Below are 16,140 nucleotides of genomic sequence, written 5' to 3' on the forward strand. Positions count from 1 at the left end.
TCCAGACATTATGATTTAAATGGTGATGAGTGTACTGTGAATATCTTTCATCTTTTCATCAAATTAATTGTATTTCTGTGTTGTTTTGATGCATTTTAATGATGTGGCAGTCAAAATTAAAACTCCTTGATGATTAATATTCTTCATTCTGTCTGATAAACAACAATGGAAAATGTGAATTACAGTATGGATAATGTTTTCTACATCTTTAAATTGCAGTGTAGTGCGTTTATTACAAGGGTTAGAATCCACAGCTACACAGCTAAATAAGCTACTCTTTTACTCTTAAGTAGTTTTTTGGACAAGTACTTTTTACTCTACTCACACTACTTTTTTAAGAATGTAATGGTACTTTTACTTGAGTATATTTTTCAGTACTCTTTCCACCACTGTTTTTAAATGATAGTGTTTAATAACAGTTGCTCAAATAGAGATGAAGAGGAGCATCTAAGAGAATATCCAAATAATCTATGGCCTGTCTCTATGTCCTCTACTAGTTCACTCTGTATTTGGTCCCTGGAACTGCCAGTCTGCTGTAAACAACTCATTCCAGTCTCAACCTCATGGTCTTAACTGAAAGGACACTGCCACTCCTGCAGCCCATCCACTAATTTCACTTTCCCACACCCTTCACGAGATTGAGGTAATGGTCTACTTTTTGCAAATGAATGGAAATTTGATCTTCTACCATCTATTACAGGCAACAGTTCATTTGAATCACATCCAATTGTTGTAACTCACCCTCTTAAAATCCATTTTGTTGTTGTTTATCGTCCTCCCCTAACTTTTTGGAGGAGTTGGATGTGTTACTATCAAACTTTCCTGAGGATGGTACTCCTCTGGTACTGCTTGGTGACTTCAACATCCACCTAAGAAAAACGCAGGTCACTTTTCGGTGTAACCTAAGCTCACTCTCTCCTTCTCGCCTATCCTCTATGGTTTCATCCTCTCTTCCTTCACTCTCTCAGTTTTCAGCACTGGACAGAAACTGTGCTACTGACACTTTCTGCTCCACTCTAACATCTTGCTTAGTCAACTTTTGCCCCCTTTCCAGACCAGCACATACTACCCCATCTGCCCCTTGGCTGTCCGATGTTCTTCATGAACATTGCTCTAGAATCAGGGCTGCAGAAAGAAAATGGTGCAAATAAAAAAACTCAGTCAACCTTAGTGTGTATCAGTCACTCCTCTCTTCCTTCTCTGCAAATGTCTCCACTGCTAAAATGATACACTACCAAAACAAAATTAACAATTGTTCTGACTCTCGCACACTTTACAAAGCATCCTCTTCTCTTCCTTTCTCTTCCCTTCTCTGGCCTCCTCCTCCCCCTCCTCCGTCATCAACTCTTACAGTGGAAGACTTTGCAATATTCTTCATAAATAAAACAAAAAACATCAATGACCAAATCTCCACAGCACAAACCAATGATAACTTCATAACAACAAATATACACTCTCTCTCCTCCTCCTCCTTCTCTACACTTTCAGAGATGGGCGTTTCCAAACTTATTATTCTCAATCATCCTACTACCTTTCCACTTGATCCTCACTCACATACTTTAGGCCATTTCCTCTTCAGTCATACATCTCAAGAACCACACTTCAGTGGTTCAAGTCTTACCTCTCAGGAAGGTCTTTCAGGATGTCTTCGAGGGGTAAGGTTCTAAGTTTCACATTTTTGCAGCTAGGGTTCCTTAAGGCTCAGTGCTTGGACATCTTCTCTTCTCCATCTACATCTCATCATTAGGATCTGTCATTCAGAAACATGGGTTTTCTTATCACGCTATGCTGATGACACTCAATTCTCCTTCTCATTCAAACAAGATGATCTGATGGTAGCTGGTAGTATTGCGGCCTGTCTGAGTGACATTTCTAGCTGCATGAAGGACCATGACCTCCAACTCAACCTTGCTAAGACAGAACTGCGCTTGTTCTCAGCTAACCCAGCACTTCATCACAGCTTTTCTATACCATTTTTCTATTTCTCAACCATAACTTCTTCAAGGACAACCAGGAAACTTGGAGTTGTGATCGATGATTAGTTTCTCAGACTGTATTGCTACAACGGCCCGGCACTGCAGATTTGCCTTATACAACATTAGGAAGATTAGACCCTTCGTATCAAAGCAAGCTGCACAACTCCTTGTCCAAGCTCTTGTTCTCTCTAGACTGGACTATTGTAATGCTCTCTTGGCAGGCCTTCCTGCATGTACTATCAATCCTCTGCAACTGATCCAGAATGAGTATTTGGCCATTTTCAAAAAACATCTAAAGACACAACTTTTTAGCCAGCACCTGATGAACTAATATTAGCACTTACCTTCTATTCGATTTGATTCTCAAAAAAAAAAAAAAAAAAAAAAAAAAAGTGTGAACTGTACTAGATTAACTGAGACTTGTCAGAGCACTTTTATATGGTTGTTTCCTCATTCGTCTGATTAATTTAGTTTTTTTCCTCATTTGTAAGTCGCTTTGGGTAAATGATTATTCACTTAGCGCAGGAGTGGGGAACGTTGATCCTGGAGGGCCTGTGTCGCTGCAGAGTTTAGCTCCAACCCTAATCAAACACACCTGAACAAGCTAATCAAGGTCTTCAGAATACAGGTAGGTTTTTTTTTTTTTTCATGGTTGGAGCTAAACTCAGCAGGGACACAGGCCCTCCAGGATCAACGTTCCCCACTCCTGACTTAGCGTCTGCTAAAGGATTAAATTCTCTCCTGAGAAAAGAGAGCCATATGATTGTAAGAGCCATGGGTTGTAACAGGTATACAAAGGGATTTGTTACTTTAAACCCTACAAGAGAAACAATCTACAAAAATATTGAATATTTTAAAGCGGATTTGTTTTATTTATGACAACAAGATGTTAACATCATTCCAAAGGTTAGAAATTCAATACATTTTGTCCAAAAAAATGTAATATGATTGAAACAAAATACCCAAGATTAATCGAGATGCAGTCATCCTTTGCTTTCTGAAAACAAGAGCTAAAATATGTAGAGGTGCACTGAGAAAAAAAAGCATATATTTTAAAAGTAAAATCAACATTATCGGAAGTATTATTATTATAGGCAGTTTGTGAAATATTTTAAGTGTGCCATGGTTTTTATGCTTTGCAGGCAGCATTCTACACATTTTAATCAGAGCAAAAATTTATGTTAACATTTAAATCTAAATATAATCACAAGCATATTTTTTTCCCCATAGTCCTACATTTAAATAAGGACTTCACACTTTTCAATATATGCAAGTATCAGGACAAACACAAGTGCTGTACTTTATATACTCACTTTATATTTGCAGTGTATAAGCAAAAAATTACAAGACAACTTCAGGCTGAAACATCTCATTACAACTGGACATCATAAAATCCCATCACCTTAATTAAAACAATACCAATATATACATTTGTGATCATAAGTTTACATACATCTTGCAGAATCTGCCAAATTTTCACAATTTTAACAAAATAAGAAGGATCATAATGTGTTACTGTCCTAAAAACATGTTACTGTCCTAAAAACATGTTGCTGTCCTGAATACGGTATTTCACATAACAAATGTTTACATATACATCAGAAGACAAATAACTGCATTAATCAAAATGATCCTGTTTAAAAGTTTGCATAAGCTTGATTCTTAAACCTGGTTGATCCACAATGGGTTTTTTTTTTCACGAGTCCCTTTGTTAGACCTGAGCAGTTAAACTGACCACTGCTCTTTAGAAACATCATCCTGCAAGTCCCAAAAATTATTTGGTTATTTTGTCTTTTGCAAAACAAATAAGTATCTTCTGTAGCTTCTGAAGGGTCATACTAAATGGAAAAATATAATCTTTGAACAAAAACAGAAAACTTCCTCCTGTTGTCATGATCCCTTTATTTTTGTTAAAATGATTAACATTTTGCATATTCTGCAAGGTGTATGTAAATTTGTGACCACAACTGTATATGGTGCCCGCCAAAAGTATTTTGACCCATTGAAAGTGCTTTGGTACCATTTGGTTTACCATTTGTGAACATTAGCTAACCACATTAGTGGCCATGATAAAGTGTGTTCATGTATGCTGGTGTATAGTATGAATACACCAAAGAAAAAAAAAAATCATTTATAATTTCAGCTGTGTAAACACGGATCTCCAGAGCAGAAGGGGTGCATTTTTTTGGAAGATTGTATGTTTTGGTTTTTTTATTTATTTTGGTAAAACCAATCCTGTTACCAAATAATTATTTTCGAGATTTAGGATTTGCTTCACACTGAACAAGAGTTCAATAGTTAGTTTTTCAGTAAAATGTTCAAGGGTCTGAATACTTCTGAAAGTCACTATATGTAAAATAAGTATATTACAATATCATAATCAATCAGTGGCATGTTTGTAAACATTTGGCTTAGATGTGCATTTGGGAACATCAAGAAAATCTTCATTCAATGCCTTTGGCCTTCAACTCATCCTTTACTCTCTTTAGGTAGTCAGGGTCTGGATAGCCATAACTGTGGATAGAAAAATAATAGATACACTATTATTTACATGAAAACCAAATAAACACACAATGTTTTATTACTGACTTTGCAGGAAATGGTGGACAATTGAACACACTTTAAATGAACTCATACCTTTGAGGCCCGCCTTGTTTATTGGTCTTATGATGAATATCATTCCAGGTTACAGCATTCTCTAAACCGGAGGTTGTAGAGGTCCCAACAGTAAAGATCAGTTTCTGATCAAAAGCTCTCCTCAGCAGTTTAAGTACTTCCCTTCCTTCATGGTTGTCAGGCAAGTACGCATGACGACTTGTGCCATGAAAAGAGTTTCCCGGGTTTGGATGCCTCTTCTAAAAAATGTATAAATATGATATATTACTTTGCCATAACCTTAACCAAACTATTGGTTAATTTATACTTATATGTTTGTGTTTTTATTGTTTTTCTGCATTTTGTGTCCAACTCTAATCCTGGAGGGCCAATTTTCTGCAAAGTTTAGTTCCAACCTGCTTCAACACATTTGCCTTAAAGTTTATATTAATCCTTAAAACATTGATTAGTTGGTTCAGGTGCATTTTTGTAGCTAAACTCTGTATAACAGTGACCCCTCAGGAACAGGACTGGACACAGAATAGTTGGTGTTATACAGCCAAGGTCTTCCAGCCTAAAGGAATGGTTTATTTGGATCATAGAATCCAAGCTTCGGGGCTCTACAAAGTGCTTATGTACTGTGATTATTATTTTATTATTAAAATAATAATAATTATTATTAATCATAAGTCACAGTTCAGTTTTACATATTCTTACCGTCTGAATACCGCTGGGTATGTCGTAATATATTTCAATAGTGCCACAATTTGGATATCCAGGGAGACTGAAACTGTTGTTTGTTACTTTCATTGTTCCCTCTGGTTGGTTCCCCTCCAATTTTCCAAACACTTCCTTACACACAGGACAGATGGATCCCAGACTCTCCACTGACATGTTTATACAGTTCTGACAAAATTCATGCCCACATTTCAGTTTTGTCTTGTTGGTGAAGCTGTCCATACAAATAGCACATGTCTCCTCTTCAGCAGGAGCACTTTTACTGTCATGTCTATAAATGTCTTTTGATTCTCCACTGAAAACAGTATCTGCTTCACTTTGCCCTCTAAAATTCACTCCCTCCTCCTGTGCTGCTCCACCCACTGCTCCTGGTCCATAATTAGGCATCTGTTTCCAGTTGAAGTCTCTTGCAAGAGGAAAGTCACCTGCGTATCCAATCGATTTCTTCATTTTGTCATCAAACACATTCTTCTGAAGTGTCTTCTCAATATCAGCAATGGCAGGACCGAGATGTTCTGGCAGTCCAACAAGCCTCCAGGGAATGACTCCATCTGCTGCCACAACATGATGCTGCTGCTGAAGTTTCTCTAATAGTGGTGCAACAATGGTAGCATCTGTAGGGTTTGTGAGTTTACAGCTGACAGTGGATGAGGCAAGTTTCTGGTAGAGTTGTGTTAGAGCTCTCAGGGCATGACTTTCCAGATTAATATGTTGAACTCCTTTAGATCGAGCTTGAACTTTAATTAAATTTTTCTGCAGTTTTTCTTCATTAAATGACACTCCATACTTTGTTTCAAGTTTTGATAATTGTTCCTTATAGGAAAGATTCATCAGATCCCAATGAACCTTGTCCATCTCAAGTTGAGTTGGAAGTTCCTTTGTGTCCATGTCCAGTGAAAACCTTCGTTGTGGAGAAACGTTGTTAGCTACATCCATTTCATTTGTCACTCTTTTAATTATGTTTGTAAATTTCTTTGGTCCGAAGAACACGCAGTCACTGGCAGACATGGAGAACATCATCTTTTCCTTCTCTGATCGGATTTTGTGCAGGGTCTCCTTTACAACATCTGAATCAATGTCATCATGATTAATGGCAACATCATTAAAACTACTCACACATTCCGTAACGAGTGTCAGAAAGTCATCAGAGGCTTTGGCGACAGAATCAGGGCTTGAGTTTTGGGTAGGTTTGATAAACACTGACACTTCTGCACTAATAGAGACTCCATGCTTATTCTTTATTTGCTCCAACTCCTTTCTGTAAGCATGATGCATGTACCAGTACTGATAGAGGGGGACGGGGAATGCAGGGCTGTCAGAGATCATTTCAGCAGCAACGTCCTCACTTTTATTTGTGTCTCCTGATACTGCATAAGTCATATGCATAGAGCTGTGCACCTGTTTAACATAGAAATACATTATATTTAAGGATTCAAAAACCTTAAGAAAAATAAATTTATAATACTAACATTACTGTTACATAGATGTCGTGGATGAGTTGGTTAGGCAGTTATTATTATTATTATTATTATTATTATTATTATTATTATTATTATTATTATTATTATATTATTATTATTATTGTGTGTGCAGAGAGAACTCAGCAATCAAAACTTCACATAATATATTAAATATAGTTGATGGTTGTGCCCTTTGCCATAATTTTAGACAAAGTAAAAATTATACCTTTGGTGATGAAACATTATCCTCCAGAGTGGATTTTTGCGGTACAGTATCATAATGTGAATCATCCAGAAAAATCTGTGCAGTCATTTCCATTCCTTCATCTTTAAGTAGTAATGTAGGGGTCTTATTTTTTAAAACTTCTTTTAGAGCTACAAAAAAAAATACATTAAAATTAGGCATGTAAATTAAGGTAATGCTGTCATGACACATTTTTGAGAGTTTAGCATGGTAATATACATGACAAAGTCTAAGATTGGTCTTATGGAATAGATCTGCTATTCTGCTGCTCTAGCAGAGCAAGTACCGAGACTTTCTGCTGCCAGTACTTCAAGAAATACTGCTGTGAGCATGTAAAAATCACTGCTACTACAATATAAGGCCTGGGACACACCAGACCATTTTCAAATGTACTATGGCTGTGACAAACACTTGCCAAAGAGGTAAGAACCTGGGGAATATTTCAGAAATGCCATCTGAGGGCATAACTTTTTCTAGTGGAGGGAGCACTGGCACTTAGATTAGTCAGTACTACAACAGCTGGAAGTCCAGCATCTCTTACTTTGTGGGGCAAGATGCCACCAGTGTGGAGTTTGGCAAGCTGTCCCCTGGTGTCTGTGCTCTCTTTATTGAGTATATTTGTCTTGTTTGTGTGCACGTCTGCACAAAAGTTACCACAGTGCTTGCTTATTATGATCGCTTGTTTCTTCTTAATCTATGATGATCCGTAGAAACCGTTTCTGATTCAAATCAAGGAGGGAAAAAGACTCATGATCTCCCGTTCCTGTCTGAAAATACGTCTGAAATATATCGCTTACCAGACTGTGAATGTCATTGGAGGAGGAAACGCTATAGATGACGGGGAACACACAGTGGTACAGTATGTTGGACATCGTCGCCTGGAAACCAGAGTCATGCAGACTCTCAGAGTCTGGCATCCAGCTGTGATCGTGGCTGGATTTCGTATTCGTGGTCTCTCAAGCGTGGTGCCGTGTGTTTATCTGGAACAACCAGGATGGGTGCTCTCGTTATGGAGTACTCCTCCTAGACTACAGGTCTGTAGAAGAGGAGTAAATCCCCACAACCTTTGTTCATTGGATTATTCCCCATCGTCGGAGGACCAACATAATTCTACAACATCTTACCATCGATACACTCCACTGAATTGAGGGTGCCATTGCAAAACATAAAATCAATCTCAGACAAGACATTTGCAGTTAATGAAAATTAATATAAAATGATTTTATCTCATGAGTTGGAGGTTTGCTTATGACTAGATGTGGCTAAATGCTGGTGAACTTGGTCCACTGTCTGAAATTTGTCCTAAAGATCCTAAATATTAACTTTTTTAACAGGTCAGTTGGTCTAGATGAGGGCTAAGCTTCTATTTATAGAAATAATTTAAAATGCTGTCTAGTTGTCCCGGAATTGTTTTCTAGTTTTAAAGTTCAGATATTTAAGATGGATGGCTGTTATCCACTATTATGTATATTTGTTAATAGACTCCCCAAAAACAATAAGGATTTTATAAGTGAGTTCTCATATTTTGTATCCTCTGATGCGCCAAATGCTGATAGGCTCTTGATATTTGGTGATTTTATCATACACGTTTGTTATCCTTCAAAGCCTATGGTTAAAGTGTTTCTCCAAATTATCGACACCTTCAATCTTATTCAATCTGTTGTTGGTCCTACTCATAACCAAGGGCACACACTTGACTGTTTGATTGTCTGAGAGATGTTAAAGAGTGGATGTCTGCCAACTTCCTTTACTGAAATGAGTCTAAAACTGAGGTCTTAATCTTTGGCTCCCCTACTTCTATAGAGGTCCTGGCCAGTAAACAAACTGTCACCGTGTTCTATGTTGACTTTTGTATTTTGTTATATGCTTAAATTCTGTACAGCACTTTGGCCAACAGCTGTTGTTTTTAAATGTGCTCTATAAATATGTCTGACTGACTGAGTTGGTGCCTTTCAGGGGACAGACATGAAGGTTCCAGAGCTCGGACCAGGAATACTGTCCCCTGCGACTGAGATAGGAGATCTCTCCTGATATGAATCATCCACAGTGAGCTGTTGAGAAGGGATATTAGATCTGAGAACCACACTCTGGTTGGCCAACAAAGTGCTACTAGTAAGAGGTGAGACCATTGTTGACAGACCATGGCCAGGACTCCCTAGAGCAGAATAACTGGGGAAAATGTGTAAAGACGCAGACTGGGCCACGTATGGGCCATTGCGTTCAAACCCAGGAGAGCTGGAGGAGTCAAAGAGAAGTAATGGGGACATTGTACTGTGTCCTGTGTAGCAAAGAGGCCCACTTCTGATTTGTAAAATTTTTCCCAAATTTGATTGACTACATCATGGTTGAGATTACACTCTCTGTGCTGGACAGCAAGTCTGCTCCAACATATCATATGCCCCCAAATTTAAAGCACCCTGATGCTAGGGTCGGTCCTTTTGGCCACCCGATAGAAATCTGTCACCTATCTAGGAATGTCTGGGGTTCTCTTGGTCTTGCTCCTGTGGTGTCTAATTCAAGTCACCACCTCGAGTAACTCCTCAAATGCTTTTTTCATCATGTGAGGAGTGCTCTCAAGTTTCATATCGATGGAGGCAAGAGAACCCGTGTCCTCAGCTCGCTCTGGAGAAGCTCCGGAGCGCTTCACCAGCAGGCACAAGGACATCAAGATTTGGTGAGAACATATGCAAGAAGGCTGTGACTACCTCTCACCTTTCAGATAGCATGATTGCTCTCTTTTGTGGCTGAAACACTGAATGAGCAAGTATATGAGACAGGCTACATTTTTGTAAGTCCATTAATCTCTGAAGGCTTTTTTATTTTAATTCACATTTATATCATACCATAACTAGTAGTAAACAGGAAGAAAACAGCTATTTTAAAGTGTAATAATATTTCACAATATTATTATAAATAAAAAATATAAGAATATAAATTCATATTTTTTTCAATAAAAGTATTTTTTTTTTCAGTTTATAACAGGTATAAATGATTTTAAATCATAACATAAAATACTACCTTTGGATGGTGTTATCTGCACCGCTGCACATGATTCATCACTCTTTAAAACTGTAAAACTCTCGATAGATGGTTTTCCTTCCAGGCTGGACAACCAGGTCTGAAGGGCTTTCTGAAATGATGTTTTCCATTTTTTTGGAAATGTTCCTTCCATATCCACTTTGATTTTAAATTGAGCAATATCTTTTGATTCTGAAGATTGAAGCTTTTCATCATCAGCTGTACGTTTGTCCTGTTATAGGGAAAACAGATCATTTTATATTGCATTTTATATTGCTTCTATTGTTATAGCAGTTTATTCTATAATTTAATTTGACAAATGGCTACAATAATAAAGAAAATAAATCAATATTTAGCTCATTATAAGCTCTTAATATATTGAAAGAGAGATTGCATCAGTGTGTTAGGAGTCTAGGTCTGGTAGCATGAAATGCTTTGAGAAGTGCTCTGATCACTTTTCATCCCTGAGAGGGGAAAAAAAAATCCCTGAGGCAATGGATTTCTATAAGAAAGTTGCAAAACTGGCCCCTTTTTGCGCCATTTTTAACATCACATACTAACGTAAAAATCTAACAAAATGAAGAAATATGGAAGATATTTAAAAATTCCATCTAAGATAAAAAAACCTTTACTGTGCTTATTACTGTAAATAAAGGACCATCATGCATTGTTATAATTTGTCTAGTCTTTTCTGGTGTACAGTGCAAACAAAATATTCAATAACTTACACTCAGCTCTTTCAATATAAGGGAGAATTTATTTTAACTGCCTTTCTAGTGCCTTTATATTACTTCTCCACCTTTGAAGAAATTTTGGAGTAGTAGTTTGCATCCCTGGATATTGATCAAGCATAGCATTATTTCTGGCAGGTCAAGCAGTGAAGCTCACATCAGCTGGTTATAGCCCTTTGGTTGCCCTAAGCGAGACTGAGTTTTGCGCCCCCCAGGCTGAGTATCCCTGGTCTCAGTGGTCTGTGTTTCACTGGGACCTGGAATGCTAGATGTGGCCCCTTCACCTGCAACAGCCAGATCAGTGTTAAATTAAATTGTAACCATGTAGGTTATCAGCGATGTTACGTTTGCTAGTAATACGTACAGTGCTTAATTTGTAAATTGCGAGGTACTGGAACAAAGCGGGGTAACGGATCCGGCACATGATTAGGTAATGGTAATGGTAACGGAGCACTCACGCAATCACACTGGTGGACCAGTTTAAGTGATTAAGAGCGTGCATCAGTTCATTTTATAGGGTCTGGAAGGTCATGAATAACATGGAAATGCCATGTGATTTTAAAACAACAATTTCCAGGCCTAAAAACTTTTCTGAGGGGGACTATGTGTTTAATAAATCTTGCAGTTTTCAAGTTTAGAATGAGGGAAATTCCTGCATTTATTCAACATAGCTTGTAGGTTTGAATAATAAAATAAATCCACACAAAGTCTAAGATTAAATCAGTCATTTGAATCCATGAACTCTTCTCATCAGCGCATCAGTGACCTGCACGCTGCGATACAAGACTCATTTGCATTTCAGGACTCAGGACCCCCCACCGCAACCCAACACCCCCCCTCCCCCCCACCCCCAGGGGGAAGAGACCACTAGAAGATTTTGTATCATTTCTATTGTAATGCAATGTCAGATTTCAAAATTACATTAAGTTTTCAATTATACATAATTTATGATGCTTACTAAAATACAATTGATAGGGAAAAAGGCAATGAAAAAATACCTAATTACATGAATGAATATATTACTGTTCCTACATAATTTGCAACAAAAAATAGTCGTGAAATATCTATTTAGGATCTATTTAGTAGACCTTTCCAATGATATGTAGTTTCTCATGATTAGATTAGGATTTACTATAATATAGTAAATATAGTAATATAGTAAACTTTGACAGTTAAAGCCGGGGCACAAAAGTAAACTTTAAAGAACTAGCGGCGGCAAAAGCGGGTGGTGTTGGCCGCCCCGTGACCGCAGCGACGGGCCAAAAAGCTGTGCTGGAATACACTGCACAGACTACTTCTGACGTCAAACTAACATGTGCGTTCTGCGCATGCCTGAGAGTAACGAGCTGTTCATATCAGCAGCTATTAATAGTATGAATTCATCATTCGAAAGGAGAAACCGAAACAAAGATATAAGAGATAAAAGCAGATATATAAAATGTAAACAAAGCAGCGCTTGCTTATCATTTTTAATATCAGTAATGTTAATAACTTTAATCATTTTAAGTGACTCATGTTGTTATGAAAATATTCTCTAATTAGAATGATTGGAAAAGATCACGTAACATTTAAACAGCCTTCTGTCTGTACAGCCTTCATTCACATGCTTGTTTTCATCACTTTTGCTTTAATTTTCTGCACTGATTTGTTCGCTAAACTGAACATCCAATCAGAGCACTCACTCTCGCCGATGTCCCTAACGCTAATTCAACATGTTGAATAGAGCAAACTGGCATGCAAAAACAAGCAACGAGAGCAGACGAGTGAAACACACCAAACAAACAAGCCTGACCGTCACTCGCCGTCGATCCCGGGCTTAAAGGAACAGCAGTGAAGCATTGTTAACTTGATTACCACTGTAAACACTAAATACATTATACAGAGGCAAGATGAAAGGAAAATGTCATCTAAACTTTTTCTTAAGATAGTCAGTTCCACTCAGAGGTGCATTCATACTTCGCGCAGTGTGAACAGTGCTGTGCCTGCTAATGTATTTTCGGTTGCACTTTATTTTACAGTACATGTACTAACATGTACTTATAGTGTACTTACAGTGTATTTATCTAAGAAAGTTCTGGTAACACAAGGTAACTACATGGGGTAGGGTTAGGTTTAGGGGTAGGTTCAGGGTTAGTACCTAGTTATTACATAGTTATTGTAATTACTATAATAAGTACATAGTATGTACATGAGGAACAGGACTGTAAAATAAAGTGCTACCTTTTCGTATTTTCTTTTCTTTGCATCTCTGGCCTCTGTTAACGCCGTCCGGTTCTGATTTATGGCCGATCGGTGCATCTCTGCTCCAATTCAAATACTAAACTGCTTTTATTTTGGTGGTTTGCCAACAAATAAATAAAAACACTGTAAGTTTCAGTGTCATGGGCTGAAACATTTCACGATAATATTATTACAATTTAAAATAACTCTTTTTATGTGAATATATTGTAAAATGCATTTATTCCTGTCATGGAAAGCTGATTTTCTTTTTTTTCTTTTTTCTTGTTTTTAATCTAACCCAAAACAGCTGTGTTCAACACTGATAATAATTCTTGAGCAGTAAATCATCATAATATTCTGATTTCTGAAGATCATGTTAGACTGAAGACTGGAGGAATGATGCAGAAAATACAGCTGCAGATCACAGGAATAAATTACACTTTACAAAATATTCATATAGAAAACAATTATTTAAAATTGTAAATATATTTAATAAATATATTTATTGTTTTTACAGATTTTTTGATCAAATAAATGAAGCCTTTGTGGGCAGAAGAGAACCAGCAGACTGATATCCACCTGCAGGCCTTCAGGATCCTAAATAAAGTGTTATTTCCTATACTCCTCCACTCATGATGAGTCTGTCTGCACTGGTCATGATAAAGTGACCATAGCAAATACATTTGTCCTAAGTAGTGCTTTGCGTCACACAGGTGCATCTGGAGTTAGCATGGTGTTAGAGGTGATGAACTATTTTTCAGTTGAGTAATTGTGCCTGGTACTCACATCATCATCATCAGAAAGCTGACTGTTTTGCATCATTTGATGACTGCTTGATGACTGCAGAGTCTGCTGAATTAAGAAGAATGTTCCCTGTTTTAATATCATCACACATTTAAAAAATGTAATTTAAAAATGTAGAAATCAATGCCTCATGATAGCAAATTAAGAAAGACTTTCTAAATGAACTCTGTTCATACAATAGTTCAACATTACATTTCATTCAAACATCAAAATAAACCTAAAACAAAAACTACAGTAGAGGGGAAATAATTTATCACAAATATATACAGCAATTACTTTTCTTGGATAGATTATATTATTTACAGTGCAAATAACAGAAAACTAAAGTGGGAACATAATCAAGCCCAACCCAATGTGATTCAATTCAGTAGTACCTACATGTCATAAACGAACAAATGTACATCAATATCTACCTTGTCATAATGTCCAATGTTGAAAAGTTCTTGTTTATTGATCCTGGGAGGTTGTGTCCTGACTACAGAGCTGGAATCCTGAGAGAGAGAGAGAGAGAGAGAGAGAGAGAATATTAGTCCCCATAAATCAGTCTCTCCAAACAAGCAGATCCAGATTCTTATGTAAGCCCTGCCCACGACTGGTAACAGTCTGCCCTATTTGGGTGCGTCTCAATCAGCTCCCTAGCTCCTGACCTTGTGTCCATCAAGTCACTGGTAAGTTCCCTGTGATTTATTATATTTATGTTTTTCACTTGAGAAATATGATGTAATTTCCAGTAAGGGAGAATTATCGATACTCCCTGGTTTTAGTGGTGCATTGTGGGATTTTTCAGGCAGTGAACATTTCAGTGCACTGGAAGAATTTAGCGATTGAGACAATAGAGCTATACCTAAGTGATTCTTAAACATTTATGGTTTATATATGCATATGTTAGGTTAGCATTCTCAGCATGTGAAACATTTGACTAAGCCAGTGGTTCTCAACCTTTTTTACTCCAAGGCCCCCTTCATCTCCAAATGTATACATACTTTGCAAAAATGTCACTGCAGATATTCTTTACAACTTAAAAGTATGTAAACCTTACTAGTAACTTTAACAAATAAGCACAAGTCAACCTGCCATACCAAACAAAACAACAGGGAGATGCCAAAGGACTGCTTAAACAGATCCATGCAGAATAATTAAAGGCACCTAAATACAAATGAAAAATAAATCCATTCTGAATGTGTAGAAACTAACTACAATGATCCGTGCACCTATAAGTGCAGATAGGTTTGTTTGTGCATCAATAATACACATGCACGCCTAGTGTATGACTCCTGTACAGTCTCTACTGGGCAGCGCTAGGGGCTAGCACCTCCAAACATAAAAAAAGATTAAATAAAGTAAAAACATTTGACTCACACTGATAACTCACACTGATAACTCATGCAATAAAATATGTGAAGTAATTTGCAGTCATTCAGCATTTTATTAAAAAAATTGATCGGTTCCTGTCCCAGAATAAAGAGTTTTCTTATTTTTTTTTTTTGTACTCAACTAGTCACATGTTTATTCTTCTTTCTGCAGGAAAAATGCAAGGGATTGATCCATGCCATACAGTAGGCGTTATAATACTCCCGAACTGTTAATGTTTTAATAACAGACTTAATTATGACACTTACACATCTATAAAATTCTGCCATAAAACATTTAGTTGTGTTAAATTGTAAATGTTTAAAATTTCAGGTAAAAAACGAATCTAAATTATAACTTTTAAATGCCACATAATATTCAGTTTTGTTAAATGACCCCTGTCGATAATTCAGCTAGTTTTGTCATATCATAAATGAGTTTAGAAATTGTTTTTCGTTTTTGAAAAGTATTTTGTTTTTTCCGGTTTGTTTCTCCCCTTGGCCATGTAATAGCCTCTTGTTTCATTGCTCTAGCCCGTAAGGATCTCCCCTTCTTCGAGTATGCCTGGGAGTTCTGCGAGCTCGCTGCGGCGACGGTGTTGGATGATGCCACCATCAACTCTCTGTTCTTACACAGGGCCAATTACCATCGCCCCGTGGACCTCCCAGACACCATGGGACTAAGCTGGTGGGAAGAGTTCCTCCGGTGAAGAGAGCATCTGGCCCCGAGTCAGAAACAGCCCACCATCAAGTGCACTGGCCGTTCCTCAGTCAAGTCCACCCAAAAAAGGGCTCCAGTCCCCACATCCAGCACAAGCAGACATGGTGATTACTATTGCTATGTAAATATGACGGGCTCATAACATGTAGGAAAGACAGTTGCAAATGGACTTTTCTTTTCCATTTGAAATTTGGCAGTCACTGTGTGTTCACAAAAGTGAAATCACAAGCAGTAATGCAAGATTTGTAATTGAGTTTGCATTATGTGACAATTCATGCAACCAT

General features: G+C 37.4%; 1 protein-coding gene across 7 annotated transcripts in view; it reads right to left on the reverse strand.

Moving 5' to 3' along the window:
• Nucleotides 1-2,820: 2,820 nt before the first annotated feature.
• Nucleotides 2,821-16,140, reverse strand: part of LOC128022660 (E3 ubiquitin-protein ligase DTX3L-like) — a 30,749-nt gene continuing 17,429 nt past the window's right edge. For 4 of the 7 annotated variants that reach the window (XM_052610422.1, XM_052610420.1, XM_052610418.1 and 1 more), the window contains 7 exons: nucleotides 14,200-14,277; nucleotides 13,769-13,834; nucleotides 10,032-10,263; nucleotides 6,996-7,144; nucleotides 5,289-6,707; nucleotides 4,614-4,831; nucleotides 2,821-4,490 (listed from right to left, as the gene is read on the reverse strand). In XM_052610422.1, the coding sequence (XP_052466382.1) occupies nucleotides 4,421-4,490; nucleotides 4,614-4,831; nucleotides 5,289-6,707; nucleotides 6,996-7,144; nucleotides 10,032-10,263; nucleotides 13,769-13,834; nucleotides 14,200-14,277 (2,232 nt within the window). In that variant the 3' untranslated portion in view covers nucleotides 2,821-4,420. The remainder of the gene's footprint in view (nucleotides 4,491-4,613; nucleotides 4,832-5,288; nucleotides 6,708-6,995; nucleotides 7,145-10,031; nucleotides 10,264-13,768; nucleotides 13,835-14,199; nucleotides 14,278-16,140) is intronic. The other 3 variants (XM_052610423.1, XM_052610421.1, XM_052610419.1) reach the window with 1 other exon arrangement.

The sequence above is a fragment of the Carassius gibelio genome, chromosome A11, assembly GCF_023724105.1.
Source record: "Carassius gibelio isolate Cgi1373 ecotype wild population from Czech Republic chromosome A11, carGib1.2-hapl.c, whole genome shotgun sequence".
Classification (NCBI taxonomy): domain Eukaryota; kingdom Metazoa; phylum Chordata; class Actinopteri; order Cypriniformes; family Cyprinidae; genus Carassius; species Carassius gibelio.